At 39.7% G+C, this 16435-nt stretch overlaps 1 protein-coding gene across 11 annotated transcripts in view; it reads right to left on the minus strand.

Annotated features, from left to right (window-relative positions):
• AFF2 (AF4/FMR2 family member 2) overlaps positions 1–16435 on the minus strand; it is a 541148-nt gene that overhangs the window by 161842 nt on the left and 362871 nt on the right. For all 11 annotated transcript variants that reach the window (XM_043458359.1, XM_043458361.1, XM_043458360.1 and 8 more), the window contains 2 exons: positions 11239–11275; positions 10922–10955 (listed from right to left, as the gene is read on the minus strand). In XM_043458359.1, the coding sequence (XP_043314294.1) occupies positions 10922–10955; positions 11239–11275 (71 nt within the window). The remainder of the gene's footprint in view (positions 1–10921; positions 10956–11238; positions 11276–16435) is intronic.

Here is a 16435-nt window from a genome sequence, read left to right on the forward strand (position 1 = left end):
ACTGACACAAGCTCCCCTAACCAGGAAATCTTGACAGGCCAATCGTCTAACCCCACCCACTGGGTTAATCCTCCACAATAAAAAGGAACCACAGACCTCCAGAATACAGAAAGCCCACTCCAGATACAGCAATCTAAACAAGATGAAAAGGCAAAGAAATACCCAACAGGTAAAGGAACATGAAAAATGCCCACCAAGTCAAACAAAAGAGGAGGAGATAGGGAATCTACCTGAAAAAGAATCTAGAATAATGATAATAAAAATGATCCAAATCTTGAAAACAAAATGGAGTTACAGATAAATAGCCTGGAAACAAAGATTGAAAAGATTCAAGAACTGTTTAATAAAGACCTAGAAAAAAAAAAAAAGAGTCAATTAAAAATGAATAATGCAATGAATGAGATCAAAAACACTTTGGAGGGAACCAAGAGTAGAATAACGGAGGCAGAAGATAGGATAAGTGAGATAGAAGATAAAATGGTGGAAATAAATGAAGCAGAGAAGAAAAAAGAAAAAAGGATCAAAAGAAATGAGGACAACCTCAGGGACCTCTGGGACACTGTGAAACGCCCCAACATTCGAATCATAGGAGTTCCAGAAGAAGAAGACAAAAAGAAAGGCCATGAGAAAATACTCGAGGAGATAATAGCTGAAAACTTCCTAAAATGGGGAAGGAAATAGCCACCCAAGTCCAAGAAAACCAGAGAGTCCCAAACAGGATAAACCCAAGGCGAAACACCCCAAGACACATATTAATCAAATTAACAAAGATCAAACACAAAGAACAAATATTAAAAGCAGCAAGGGAGAAACAACAAATAACACACAAAGGGATTCCCATAAGGATAACAGCTGATCTATCAATAGAAACCCTCCAGGCCAGAAGGGAATGGCAGGACGTACTGAAAGTAATGAAAGAGAATAACCTACAACCTAGATTACTGTATCCAGCAAGGATCTCATTCAGATATGAAGGAGAATTCAAAAGCTTTACAGATAAGCAAAAGCTGAGAGAATTCAGCACCACCAAACCAGCTCTTCAACAAATGCTAAAGGATCTTCTCTAGACAGGAAATGAAGAAAGGTTGTATAAACATGAACCCAAAACAACAAAGTAAATGGCAATGGGACCACACCTATCAATAATTACTTTAAATGTAAATGGGTTGAATGCCCCAACCAAAAGACAAAGATTGGCTGAATGGATACAAAAACAAGACCCCTATATATGCTGTCTACAGGAGACCCACCTCAAAACAAGAGACACATACAGACTAAAAGTGAAGGTGGAAAAAATATTCATGCCAAACGGAGACAAAAGAAAGCAGGAGTCGCAATACCTCATATGCAGATAAAATAGACTTTCAAATAAAGGATGTGAAAAGAGAACAAAGGAAAGCGACACTACATAATGATCACAGATCAACAAAAGAAGAAGATATAACAATTATAAATATATATGCACCCAACATAGGAGCACCGCAATAGTAGGCAACAGCTAACGAGTATGAAAGAGGAAATTAATAGTAACACAATAATAGAGGGAGACTTTAATACCCACTCACAAATATGGATAGATCAACTAAACAGAAAATTAGCAAGGAAACACAAACCTTAAATGACACAATGGACCAGCTAGACCTAATTGATATCTATAGGACATTTCACCCCAAAACAATCAACTTCACCTTTTTCTCAAGTGCACACGGAACGTTATCCAGAATAGATCACATCCTGGGCCATAAATCTAGTCTTGGAAAATTCAAAAAAATTGAAATCATTCCAGTCATCTTTTCTGACCACAGTGCAGTAAGATTAGATCTCAATTACAGGAAAAAAATTGTTAAAACTTCAAACATATGGAGGCTAAATAACACGCTTCTGAATAACCAACAAATCATAGAAGAAATCAAAAAAGAAATCAAAATATGTATAGAAATGAATGAAAATGAAAACACAACAACCCAAAACCTATGGGACACTGTAAAAGCAGTGCTAAGGGGAAGGTTCATAGCATTACAGGCTTACATCAAGAAACAAGAAAAAAACCAAATAAATAACCTAACTCTACACCTAAAGCAATTAGAGAAGGAAGAAATGAAGAACCCCAGAGTTAGCAGAAGGAAAGAAATCTTAAAAATCAGGGCAGAAATAAATGCAAAAGAAACTAAAGAGACCATAGCAAAAATAACAAAGCTAAAAGCTGGTTTTTTGAAAAAATAAACAAAATTGACAAACCATTAGCAAGACTCATTAAGAAACAAAGGGAGAAGAACCAAATCAACAAAATTAGAAATGAAAATGGAGAGTTCACAACAGACAACACTGAAATACAAAGGATCATAAGAGACTACTACCAGCAGCTCTATGCCAATAAAATGGACAACTTGGATGAAATGGAAAAATTCTTAGAAAAGTATAACTTTCCAAAACTGAACCAGGAAGAAATAGAAGATCTTAACAGACCCATCACAAGCAAGGAAATCGAAACTGTCATCAAAAATCTGCCAGCAAACAAAAGCCCGGGACCAGATGGCTTCACAGCTGAATTCTACCAAAAATTTAGAGAAGAGCTAACACCTATCTTACTCAAACTCTTCCAGAAATTTGCAGATGAAGGTAAGCTTCCAAACTCATTCTATGAGGCCACCATCACCCTTATTCCAAAACCAGACAAAGATGCCACAAAAAAAGAAAACTACAGAGCAATATCACTGATGAACATAGATGCAAAAATCCTTAACAAAATTCTAGCAAACAGAATCCAACAACATATTAAAAAAATCATACACCATGACCAAGTGGGCTTTATCCCAGGAATGCAAGGATTCTTTAATATCCGTAAATCAATCAATGTAATACACCACATTAACAAATTGAAAGATAAAACCCATATGGTTATCTCAATAGATGCAGAGAAAGCCTTTGACAAAATTCAACACTCATTTATGATTAAAACTCTCCAGAAACAGGATAAGGAACAACCTCAACATAAGAAAAGTATATATGACAAACCCACAGCAAGCATCACCCTCAATGGTGAAAAATTGAAGGGCATTTCCCCGGGAAATCAGAACAACAAGGGTGCACTCTCACCACTACTATTTCAACATAGTGTTGGAAGTATCGGCCACAGCAATCAGAGCAGAAAAAAGAAGGTAAAGGAATCCAGATAGGGAAAAGAATAAGTAAAACTCTCACTGTTTGCAGATGACATGATCCTCTACATAGAAAACCCTAAAGACTCTTCCAGAAAATTACTAGAGCTAATCAATGAATATAGTAAAGTTGCAGGATATAAAATTAACACACAGAAATCCCTTGCATTCCTATACACTAACAATGAAAAAAACAGAAAGAGAAATTAAGGAAACAATACCATTCACCATTGCAACAAAAAGAATAAAATACTTAGGAGTATATCTACCTAAAGAAACAAAAGACCTATACATAGAAAACTATAAAACACTGATGAAAGAGATCAAAGAGGACACAAACAGATGGAGAAACATACTGTGTTCATGGATTGGAAGAATCAATATTGTCAAAATGGCTATTCTACCCAAAGCAATCTATAGATTCAATGCAATCCCTATCAAGTTACCAACGGTATTTTTCACAGAACTAGAACAAATAATTTCACAATTTGTATGGAAATACAAAAAACCTCGAATAGCCAAAGTAATCTTGAGAAAGAAGAATGGAACTGGAGGAATCAACCTGCCTGACTTCAGACTCTTACTACAAAGCCACAGTCATCAAGACAGTATGGTACTGGCACAAAGACAGAAATATAGATCAATGGAACAGAATAGAAAGCCCAGAGATAAATCCACGAACCTATGGACACCTTATCTTTGACAAAGGAGGCAAGGATATACAATGGAAAAAAGACAACCTCTTTAACAAGTGGTGCTGGGAAAACTGGTCAACCACTTGTAAAAGAATGAAACTAGAACACTTTCTAACACCATACACAAAAATAAACTCAAAATGGATTAAAGATCTAAATGTAAGACCAGAAACTATAAAACTCCTAGAGGAGAACATAGGCAAAACACTCTCCGACATAAATTACAGCAAGATCCTCTATGACCCACCTCCCAGAATATTGGAAATAAAAGCAAAACTAAACAAATGGGACCTAATGAAACTTAAAAGCTTTTGCACTACAAAGGAAACTATAAGTAAGGTGAAAAGACAGCCCTCAGATTGGGAGAAAATAATAGCAAATGAAGAAACAGACAAAGGATTCATCTCAAAAATATACAAGCAACTCTTGAAGCTCAATTCCAGAAAAATAAATGACCCAATTCAAAAATGGGCCAAAGAACTAAACAGACATTTCTCCAAAGAAGACATACAGATGGCTAACAAACACATGAAAAGATGCTCAACATCACTCATTATCAGAGAAATGCAAATCAAACCACAATGAGGTACCATTACACACCAGTCAGGATGGCTGCTATCCAAAAGTCTACAAGCAATAAATGCTGGAGAGGGTGTGGAGAAAAGGGAACCCTCTTACACTGTTGGTGGGAATGCAAACTAGTACAGCCGCTATGGAAAACAGTGTGGAGATTTCTTAAAAAACTGGAAATAGAACTGCCATATTACCCAGCAATCCCACTTCTGGGCATACACACTGAGGAAACCAGATCTGAAAGAGACACGTGCACCCCAATGTTCATCGCAGCACTGTTTATAATAGCCAGGACATGGAAGCAACCTGATGCCCATCAGCAGATGAATGGATAAGGAAGCTGTGGTACATATACACCATGGAATATTACTCGCCATTAAAAAGAATTCATTTGAATCAGTTCTAATGAGATGGATGAAACTGGAGCCCATTATACAGAGTGAAGTAAGCCAGAAAGATAAAGACCAATACAGTATACTAACACATAATATGGAATTTAGAAAGATGGTAACGATAACCCTATATGCAAAACAGAAAAAGGGACACGAAATACAGAACAGACTTTTGACTCTGTGGAGAAGGTGAGGTGGGATATTTCAAAAGAACAGCATGTATACTATCTATGGTGAAACAGGTCACAGCCCAGGTGGGATGCATGAGACAAGTGCTCCGGCCTGGTGCACTGGGAAGACCCAGAGGAATCGGGTGGAGAGGGAGGTGGGAGTGGGGATCGGGATTGGGAATACATGTAAATCCATGGCTGATTCAAAGAATAAAAAAAAAATAAAAAAATAAAAAATAAAAAAATAAAAGCTACAACTGGAAATCAAAAAAAAAAAAAAAAAAAGAATTAACCTGATTATGAAAATAACAGGAATTTTCCCCTGCCTCGTTACACATTTACTTTGCTCCAGAAATTATATCTAAGTAGAAGACCAATATAGTATACTAACGCATATATATGGAATTAAGTAGAAGACCAAATTAACTATTTAGGAAAGAACATATGAAATTGCTCAAATCTCAAATCAGATTCTCAAAGGAAACATTTTCCATGATGAAAGTTTTTTGTAGAAAGATGGTCAAAATTTTCATGCATGTTTTTTGTGTTTTGGAGTTCTATTGATAAAAAAATTATTTAAAAATTCATCTAAGAAATTATGTAGCACTTGCTACTGGTCATAGCAAACTAGAAAACATTCTTATAATCTTTCTATTCCCTGTGATAATGAAAGTCTTCATACCATATAGAGAAAAGGTGAGAAATAATGCTCTTTCAGTTAAATCAAGTAACTTTAACCAGGTTTGGAATCAACTTCAGCCCTTCAAGTCTGTTTGAAGGTTTTTGCCCAGGTACAAAATGCCGAATTTGGTGACCAAATCCCTGACTGCATTAGGTTACATGAGGAGGAACAACTCAGTGGGAAAAGAGAAGGCTTTGAGTATGCAAGAGCCTCTTGATGAAAGTCAAAGAGGAGAGTGAAAAAGTTGGCTTAAAGCTCAACATTCAGAAAACTAAGATCATGGCATCCGGTCCCATCACTTCATGGCAAATAGAAGGGGAAACAGGGGAAACAGTGGCTGACTTTATTTTTCTGCGCTCCAAAATCATTGCAGATGGTGATTGCAGCCATGAAATTAAAAGACGCTTACTCCTTGGAAGGAACGTTATGACCAACCTAGATAGCATATTAAAAAGCAGAGACATTACTTTGCCAACAAAGGTCCGTCTAGTCAAGGCTATGGTTTTTCCAGTGGTCATGTATGGATGTGAGAGTTGGACTATAAAGAAAGCTGAACACCGAAGATTTGATGCTTTTGAACTATGGTGTTGGAGAAGACTCTTGAGAGTCCCTTGGACTGCAAGGAGATCCAACCAGTCCATCCTAAAGGAGATCAGTCCTGGGTGTTCACTGGAAGGACTGATGTTGAAGGTGAAACTCCAATACTTTGGCCACCTGATGTGAAGAGCTGACTCACTGGCAAAGACCCTGAAGCTGGGAAAGATTGAGGGCAGGAGGAGAAGTGGACAACAGAGGATGAGATGGTTGGATGGTATCATCGACTCGATTGACATGGGTTTGGGTGGACTCTGGGAGTTGGTGATGGACAGGGAGGCCTGGCGTGCTGTGGTTCATGGGGTCGCAGAGAGTCAAACATGACTGAGCAACTGAACTGAACTGAGCATGCAAGCTCTCACATGAAGAGCAATGTAACTTATTTGGCCCTCCTGTGTACTCATAGCTAACATGTCTGTTCAAGATAAACAGTTAGTTTGTCCTCCCACTGAACTGTGTATACTTCATAAGGAGGGATGATATTCTAGTGTCATTTTTCTCATCTGTAAAATGGGAATTATTGGGAGCCCCTCCAGGTTGGCATGGACTTTAGCCCACCAGGCTCCTCTGTCCACGGGATTCTCCAGGCAAGAATACTGGAATGGGTAGCCATTTCCTCCTCCAGGGGATCTTCCTGACCCAGGGATCAAACCTGGGCTTCCTGCAATGCAGGTAGATTCTTTACCATCTGAGCCACCAGGGAAGCCCTGCTAAATATAATAGGGTGGTGTATATAAAAGCACCTGGCATGAGACCTGGCACCTCGCCTCACCCATGAGCCAGTGATTACTGTCACAGATGTCTACCATTCCTCTGAGAGTGTAACTTCTTTTCCTCCTATCTGGTGTTACATTCAAGAATTTGTCCATGTGGTATGCATAGCTGTCACCCACAGGTAAACTGGCCACAACTAGACTCTTTGTCAGGCCTTTCATCAACTGTCTGGGTCCATGGCTGGGAAGCTTTCAGACTTGTAGCTAGTGCCATAAATGAAGAAACTGGTTTCATGGCAAGGAAAGAGCAGACTTATGGTTACATCTACCTTTATGTTGGGCTTTTATGGAAACTATCCAGGAATTCTCAACAGCATGACCTAAAACACAGAAGATACCTGATTAAAAGGGGGTTTGCATGATTTCCAGCTGGACAGAATCCAAATGCAAACAACCAAGGATGACAAAGGAAATATCCAAACATCCATATGTGGAGCTGCCATCTTATCACCAGTCCTCACGAAATGAGCTAAAGTCAAGGAAAGACTAGAGGGATACTCTTGAGCTCATGGTTGCTGTCTGAAAATGATTTACAGGAAGAATTTGATCTGTCCCTATTCAGGATGGCTCATAAAAGACCAACAAAGTCATGTAGTTTGGTGAAGTTACTGCACTGACAAATAATTGACAAGCTGATAGAGTCAACTAGATGAAGACATCTAACTCAATGAAGAAAATTCAGGTTTTTTGGATTTGATTTCCATTTTCTCCTCCATTGTTCTTTAATGGCGACATAAAGAAACTAGAAGGTAACCCATTGTCTGGGGTGTCCCTTCAATCTTTGAATCTTTTCCCTGAAATAAATGGGTGCTTTAGAGGCAGGACGGACAGGGTATCACTATAGAACTACACAACTCTACAGCCTGAGAAATACAACTTGACCTTCAATAGCCCATGTTCCACTCTTTTGGGGAAAGAGACCTTTTTTGAAGGAGGCTAGAAACTCCAGTGGATTTAGAAGATGCATATATACCAGTATGCATATATACCAGTATGCATATATACACGTTTGTTATTTTGCCTCATGTCCCTCAAGGGGCTCTATCTCTATACTCTGAAATAAAAATAAATTCCTCCTTGATTTAAACTCAAATCCTCTGAATCTGAGGTCATTGCTTTCCCCCAATGCCATCAGTGTCATGGAACAAAAACTCAAGCCTGGATCTTGAAACTCTCTCCCAGTTGCATGTTCTGGCCTCCTGGGAAGTCAGGGTTCCAGATGGAACAGGTAGGATGTCACCACTTAGATGCACACCCTATAGAAAGCACTGTGTGTCAATGGATCATGCTGGGGTGAGAAGAGCTTCCATTCTCCCAAGGCCAGTGATCCTGTTGCATCACAGAGCCTGGTTAGTTCCAAGCTTGCACTCGGGAAACCCTGTGCTGGTGTTTTCAGTCTTGGTGCTGATCCGTGCAGTCCTTATAAACAACCCAGGCCCAAATGGAAGATCTGCATTTCGTCATTTGGGGAAATGAGGCCAAGATGAGGAAAACAATCAAGTAGCCCAGTAGCAAAGGGACTTTGATTTACAGGGCTCCCATGTCTTCCTATTGCAGTGAGGGCTAGGGGCTTGCCCAGGACATTCGTAAGCCTTAGGAGGGTGTCTCTCCTGCAGAAGGGCTGTCTTGGGGCTGCTTCCCACCAACCTCCAGCCACTAACAGTCTCTCTACATGCAGGATGTTCTCAGATGCCTGGAGGATGATCTTGCCAGATGAAAAAGCCTAGAAACTGACTTCAAAAGCACAGTGTAGTAAAATAAGGGAGAATGACCATAATGGCTAAGTTGATAATAATTTGGAAGCTAAAAGTGAAAATACTTATTATAGCTCTGATCTGTCCTGTGTTAAACCTATACCCTACCACAAGAAGGTCATTTATTCCAGCTGGAGTCTGACAAACAATGCTTTGACTTTAGATCAAGCAACTAAAAGAAGAGCAGTTCACTCATTAAACAGACTCAGTGTCTTCCAGCTTTATTGACAATGCCTATAGAGCACATTAGCCCTACTAAATGCACTGTATACCCAGTGCTACCGTCTGGAGATGCAGCCTCTAGCTATAAACCACAATTGACAAGTTTATTTCTGTTAGTTACAAACTACTGAAATACTGCATTTTATGGTCTATATGGAAATCAGCATATTTCACAGCAGGAGCCTAAAACTCTTGCTTTAGGAGCAGAATCATTTTACAATGGAAAAAATATTCTTATATGTTTTCATGTTGGGAAACCTGCACTGATTTCCTGAATGCTTGACTGCGTGTTTTTTTTGTTTGTTTGTTTGTTTGTTTGTTTTTGTTTTTTTGTTTTTTTTTGTGTGTGTGTGTGTGTGTGAATTATACTGGCTTTGGAATAAGAGTGGAGCAAGTTAGGAGTAGAGGTAAGGAGAATAAGGTTTATTGTCTACTAGGATAACAAGGGGGAGGTCAATGCAAAATGATGACTGGAAAAGCTAGAATGAACAATATCAAAGATCATTTTGGGACTTCCCTGGTGGTCCAATGGTTAAGAATCCATTTTCCAATGCAGGGGACCTAGGTTTGACCCTTAGTTGGGGAACTAAGATCCCACCTGCCATGGGGCAACTAAGCTTGTGTACCACAACTACTAAGTCCATGCGATTTGGAGCCTGTAAGCCACAACTTGAGAGAAATTCAAGCACCACAACAAGGACCCAACACAGCCAAAAAAAAAAAAAAGATTTCAATTACCACATTTTCATGTAATTTGGCCCTTAAATCAAGGTTATAGTTTTATTTTACCCTTGTCTCTTTCTTTTTCCCTGGATTCTTTAAATGGAGAATTCTTGCGTATTGAAATGGAACCTTGACTTATAAGGCACAGATCAGGCCAGAAAACCAAATAAGAGGACTGATGATGAGGTCAGCGTTTTGAGGAATTTAGTACTAAACAGAACCAAGACCATGGAAATGCCACTGACTTTCTCAGAGCCTTGGTCTATTTGGGAGTCATTCCCAGTTGCTTTATGCAATTATTCGTGGTCTTCCAAAAGGTGAGCAATTCACTTCAAGTGTGCCATTAGGCCACTCAAATGACATACATTATTTCATTTTGAAAATTTTCAAGTATGTGACTATTACTCACACAGAAAAGTTGGCTTCCATTTTCTATTATTAGGAATGAAAGAAGTTGTGAGAGAACTACTCCCTTGATACACTCTTGGACAAATGGATATTACAAAATCTACAATAGTTAATCTGAGGAAATTGGTTTCTCCAGGCCCCTCCTTCAGTGAACATTAATAAAAAATGAAGACAGCGTGGAGTGAATTGCAGGGCCCTGGCTTCTGAACTTCAACCTAGTATCATGCAATCTCTTATTCCATCTCTTGCTGGCTGCCCTTGTTTATCTTTAATATACAGTCACCAGATGACCTGTGAACAGCGAGGTCCCAGGCTGACTGGCCAGAACAATGCACTCAAGCCCTCATGTTCAATCACGGCTACTTAGGCGGCTTCTTTCTCCATCCTAGACAGTGGTGGCCAAATGTTACATATAAAGATGTCTGTGGCTGGAGTGACACAATGCTCAAACAACTAGACAATTGAAGAATCACAGTTCAAACAACTCAAATAGCTCAAACAACTCAAGAATCACAGTTATTTTTGACCCAGCTTGTATCTACAATGCTAGAGAGCCTAATGGTGATTTCATTCATTTTGGCTGTTATTGGCTTATTGTGGGAAGTCTCATTCTCCCCTCTAATCACACTCCACATTGTTAAGAGGCAAGTTTCCTGTTTTCAAGGAGCAGCAGAGAGAACAAGATTTGCTCAGCACCAAAGCACATTTTCCTTGCCAAATGCCCCTGAAGAAGCTTGTTTCAGAAACCTGAATACTTGGGACTTGAACAGTACTCACTTTGTAGACGCTCTGCTGGTCGGGTCACTCCACTCTGAAAAGAAAGCGCACAGACATTTACCATCCATGTTTTCTACTGTCAAATAATTCTGAACAATATTGGTCTTGAACATGCAGCCCTTCCAGTTATACTTTTCACAGAATCCGGCCATGTACAACAGATGAATTAAAAAGGAAACCAATTGGATATATCACAATGTGACTTTTTCTTGTTGTTATTTCATGTTTTCATGATATTAGGTAGGAAAGAGAAGAAAGTGAGGGAGGAGAGGAGATAATGGCTTTGGCCAAGGAAGATTTTTTTTCAAAACACTTACTTTGTAAGGCAAATCCTGGAGTCAGATGTTGGGATTCCTATAAGGAAGAACATAGACAATACAAACATTAGTTAAATGATACAAAGGAAAAAAAAAGGCCTCTTTGTTATTGCTGAAGATATAACTTGACTAATGTTGGCAAATAGGAAACCACTGTTAAGGAGTCCATTAATTAGGCTACTGTCTGTATCTCTACTTAAAGGATAGACATTTGCCAGCTAAACCTGCTACAACTTGACCACAAGTGCCATTTTATCAGAATTACACATAAGACTGGTATCTGTTTGGAAATGTGTGCAATGTGGGAACAAATGACCCATGTGTGTGAGATTCAAATGTATAATTTCTCACTTAGCTAGGCAACGATGCCTCTCTGGAAGTAAAGGGGACTCGTTTCAAACAAAGGATCATGACTTTGGTAGAGGTATAAATAACACTGTCTGTAATTAACAGACTGGCTCAATTGTCCCATTTTATAGAAACAACTCCAATTTTCCACCTTGACGGTGACACATATGCAATAGATGTCTCTTATTTTTACAAGAAGAGTATTCTTAAAACTTCATTGCAAAGTCACAGATGTATAGGGAGCAATTCCAACTACGTGAGTGGAGCGTGTGATCTAAAGAGATTTCAATTTTACTTGAAAGTCACCCTCAATGTGACTTATAAGTGTGTTAAGAAATCTGGATTTGCACACATCAGGCTTTCTGGGAGCATGGACACATGTGTGGAGGAAGGAGGGAATTTCAAAGGCAAAGCAAGTCTTTCCAACCAGAGACCATGAATTCAAATAAATACAAGAATTAGTTATATAAAGAACATACACACACGCACACATAGACACACAAATATGTCTACATAACTGACTCACTTTGCTGTTCATGTAAAACTAACACAACATTGTAAATCAACTATAATTCAAAGAAAAAATTATTTAAAAGAATTATATCAATCTTCTGCAAGTAATCTATTCTTTAAGCTTAATCTTACCACCCTATAGAGTAAAAATAAGATCACAGCATACTGTTATGTAAGAGAAGTGAGCTAGAATGATGATGATGCTGTGTTTAAATTGAAAGTGAGTTTTCCAATCTATGTAGCATGATTCTATTATCCAAGACACTTATCTTCTGGCATGATCACCACACCAGAAGATGAGCAGAAACTCCACAAGACATGGGAAAGGCCTCTCAAGCAAAGGGCTGACAATAAGTCCAGGTAGTTTGCTGCTCAAAGGCTTCTCCACCCCACACTGCCATCCTTTCCCCAGTCTGCTAGACAACTGACTTTTGACTAAAGACCCTAACAGGCTTCACCATTTGATTCCCACCCCTTAGCAAATTATACATGATGAGGAAGGGGAAACATTTCTAAAAACACAGCCACTAGAAACATTGAGATGTGAAACCTGACAGCACAGGGGGCCAAAGCAAATGACACAGCACAGTCAGAACTGAAAATACACCAGAGTCTATGGCCATTTAATACACAGGCAAGCATTCCTAGCCACGCCAATAGCTCCTGAGGACACAATTACAGCATAGTATAATATTACTTGGACTTCCCTGATGGCTGAGATGGTAAAGAATCTGCCTGCAATGCAGGAGACCTGGGTTCGATCCCTGGGCTGGGAAGATGCCCTCGAGGAGGACATTGCAACCCGCTCCAGTATTCTTGCCTGGAGAATCCCATGGACAGAGGGGTTTGGTGGGCTACAGTCCATGGGGTCACAAAGAGTCAGACACAACTGAGTGACAAAGCAAATAATATTACAGCATACTACAATAACTAAGGGCTTCCCTTGTGGCTCAGCTGGTAAAGAATCCGCCTGCAATGCGGAAGACCTGGGTTCAATCCCTGGGTTGGGAAGATCCCCTGGAGAAAGGGAAGGCTACCCACTCCAGTATTCTGGCCTGGAGAATTCCATGGACTCTATAGTCCATGGGGTTGCAAACAGTCGGACATGACTCAGCAACTGAACTGAACTGACAGATGGAAGGATAGCCTTTTGTTATCCAAGAATTTTAGTTATCCAGAGCATCACATTTCCTAGAGTGCCAAACAAATGAGGAGTTAACCATTTGTCCATAACTATATGCTCATTATTTTTAAAAAAGATTTCATTACAATTGTATAGGACAAGTTTGGTCTTGCATAGCTTCAGGAATCAAACAACAACATTCAGAGTCAAATAAATGATATCTCTGATTATGGCCAGCCTTTGTACTACTCCCAGAAATCTGGACTGAGTTTTTACCCTTCATCTATGTATCATGGACATCAGACCCAAACAGTCAGTTGTTCGAGGCTTCAGAGCAGTGATGCATGAAACAAATTGGAGGGTTATATTTTTGAGTGAATTTGAGTCAACTGTGTTATGTATTCTTGATACAGTTTTTAATGTTTAGCTGGGTAAGACTGTTTCAAACCAGAATTCCAAACCAATGAAACATCTTTAGATATTACCCAAGTTCCTTTGCATACATACCCAATCCTGACTGAAAAATAGCTTGGTCGTGGGAAGAATTTGTATTGTTCATATAGCAATTGTTGATGTACATCATACAATTCTTTTTAAATGTCTGACTTTGATCTGTGCATTTCTTACATGGACATGTCACACAGATAATTTTAGGAGTAGAATATAACAATGCCAAAATGTTTTCACAAACTTATGTCAGGCTATTTTAAATAATAGCCTTAATCATAAAATCAGAGGCTCCTGTAGGATTTAGATGCTAGAGCAGGGGCTGGCAAACCTCTCCTATAAAGGACCAGTTAGTAAATATTTTAGGCTTTGAGGGGCCTATATTCTCTGTCATAACTATCTAACCCTGCCATTGTAGTGTGATAGCAGTCATAGATAAGACGTACTTGAATTGATGTGGTTAGATTCCATGAAAGCTTGATTTATAGACACTGAAATTTGAGTTCCATATCACTCATAGCATCTCATAGCATTCATATTACTAGTAATTTTCATATTCTTTTTCTTTGGAAAATCTTAACCATTTAAAAATCTAAAAAGCCATGGGCTGTCATTTGCCAACTTCTGTCTAAAGGGACTTTCCCCAGGGGACATTACTAGTTCCCTCAATGTGGCATAGAGTTTTTCTATTTTCCATCTGAAAATGTGGCATTTCAATTTGAGATGGATAAGTAAATTTCACTAAGTTGAGGATTTTCAAGCGTATTGGTTTTTGTAAGTTTATAGAATCATAGATTATCTGGCCTGAAAAATCCACTGCGATTACACATAGCACACATGTTCATGCACGCACACACACACAGTACAAATGAGGAAACTGATGCTTAGAAGAACTTGAACAGAACCACACAGCCAGCAAATGGCAGAACCAGGATTAAGAACAGCCAGGTCTGCAGCTCCTAAGACCCTTTCCTCCATGAAAGCTCTGTAGTGAAAGGAAGAAATGGATGCTTTCTGAGAGGGTGGTGTCACCTAGGCCTGGTGCAAGCACAAGGAAAGGACCAGCACCCCAGGCACACATATTTGCTGGGGAACACCCGTGTTTTGGAAGATGGGATCTGAACCGGTGCATCTATTAACTGGTATGATAAACATATCACTAAGACACCCAGAACTAAAGACAGGCTCACTCATTTATTAGCTGAGTGATTCTGAGCACATTACTTGACTGTGTGCCTCAGCTTTCTCCTCTGTAAACTAGGGATAGTCAAATTCAATATAGTGCATGTGTATATGCTAAATCACTTCAGCAGTGTCTGACTCTTTTGCAAACCATGGACTGTAGCCCAACAGGCTCCTCTGTCCATGGAATTTCCCAGGCAAGAATATTAGAGTGCATAGCCACTCCCTTCTCCAGGGGATCCTCCTGACCTAGAGATTGAACCTGGTCTCCTGAACCGCCAGTGGATTCTTTACCACTGAGCCACCAGGAAATCCATCAGTATAGTGAGGATTGAATTATTTACTATGTAGTCAGTGCTCAGAACCAAGTGAGGCACACAACAGCATTATATGCTCTGTTCATGTTGTTATTATTATTTAAAATGTACTTTTCTTTCAAATCAACATTTTGGCAGGAATCAAGGGAAACAAAAGAGTGGGTGGGTAGCCATACTGGTTTCACCATTTTATCCCATTTACATCTACCTTTATCATGGGGTTGATGGTAGCACAGATAATTGACAGAAAATGCAGATCAGGCCTGATTCCAAATTTTGCACTTACTATAAAAGCCCATTTCAACAACCAGTTCTATTGTAAACACTTGCAAATGTCAAAATTGCGAATTGCACGAATTATCTGCAACACTGGAAAATTACAGCTGAAAACACTGCAATCACTGTACAAGCGTTGGATTCAACACCTGAATTGATCGCTTGGCTGTGATGCCAGGGAGGAGGATATCAAACCCAGGGCAGCCTGACCATGGAGAGTTGGACTTCAGGAAGTAATGATACACCCCAGACCCTGCTCACTTAGTTCTGATCCCTTTCAAAGGTGGAAGGGGATAATTAAATGCAGTTTAGGCCAATGTTGCTCTCAAAACAGTGACTCTAAAATTAAAGGATGTGATTGGGTTTCTCTTACAAATAAAGTCCAATATCCTTGGTTGGCATTCAAGGCCTTTCCCAGAGATGTACTTATGTGCCTGGGGTTCACTTGAAACCATAATAGTCTACATCCCACCGTGATCTCTCTAGGTGCCTTGCTCTCCTGCTCTGCACGGAGTGTCCTTCTCTTGGGCCCTTCTCCACCTGTCAAAGTTGTAAGCAGCTTCCAGGTGATGTCACCTCTAAGCACTTGGTCACCGCCCCAGGGAGTATGAGATCCTTCTCAGGGCCTTTATTCTCTATGAAGGCACATGCTACATTGCTTTGTCATTTCATGTTTTTCTTCATCCCTAACTTTATTGTATGTCCTCGGTAAGTGGTTTCTGAATAAATGGATGGATGGGTGGATGGACAGATGGGTGGATGGGTGGGTAGGTAGATGGCTGAACGGATGGATGGATGGGTGGGTGGGTGGGTAGATGAATAGGTAGGTGGATGGATGAGTGGATGGATGGATGGGTGGGTGGGTGGATGGATGGGTGGGTGGGTGGATGGAAGGGTAGGTGGATGGATGGATGGATGGGTAAATAGATAGGTGGATGGATGCATGGATGGGTGGTTAGGTGGATGGGTAAATGGATGGATGGCTGGATGG

The sequence above is a fragment of the Cervus canadensis genome, chromosome X, assembly GCF_019320065.1.
Source record: "Cervus canadensis isolate Bull #8, Minnesota chromosome X, ASM1932006v1, whole genome shotgun sequence".
NCBI classification, from domain to species: Eukaryota; Metazoa; Chordata; class Mammalia; order Artiodactyla; family Cervidae; genus Cervus; species Cervus canadensis.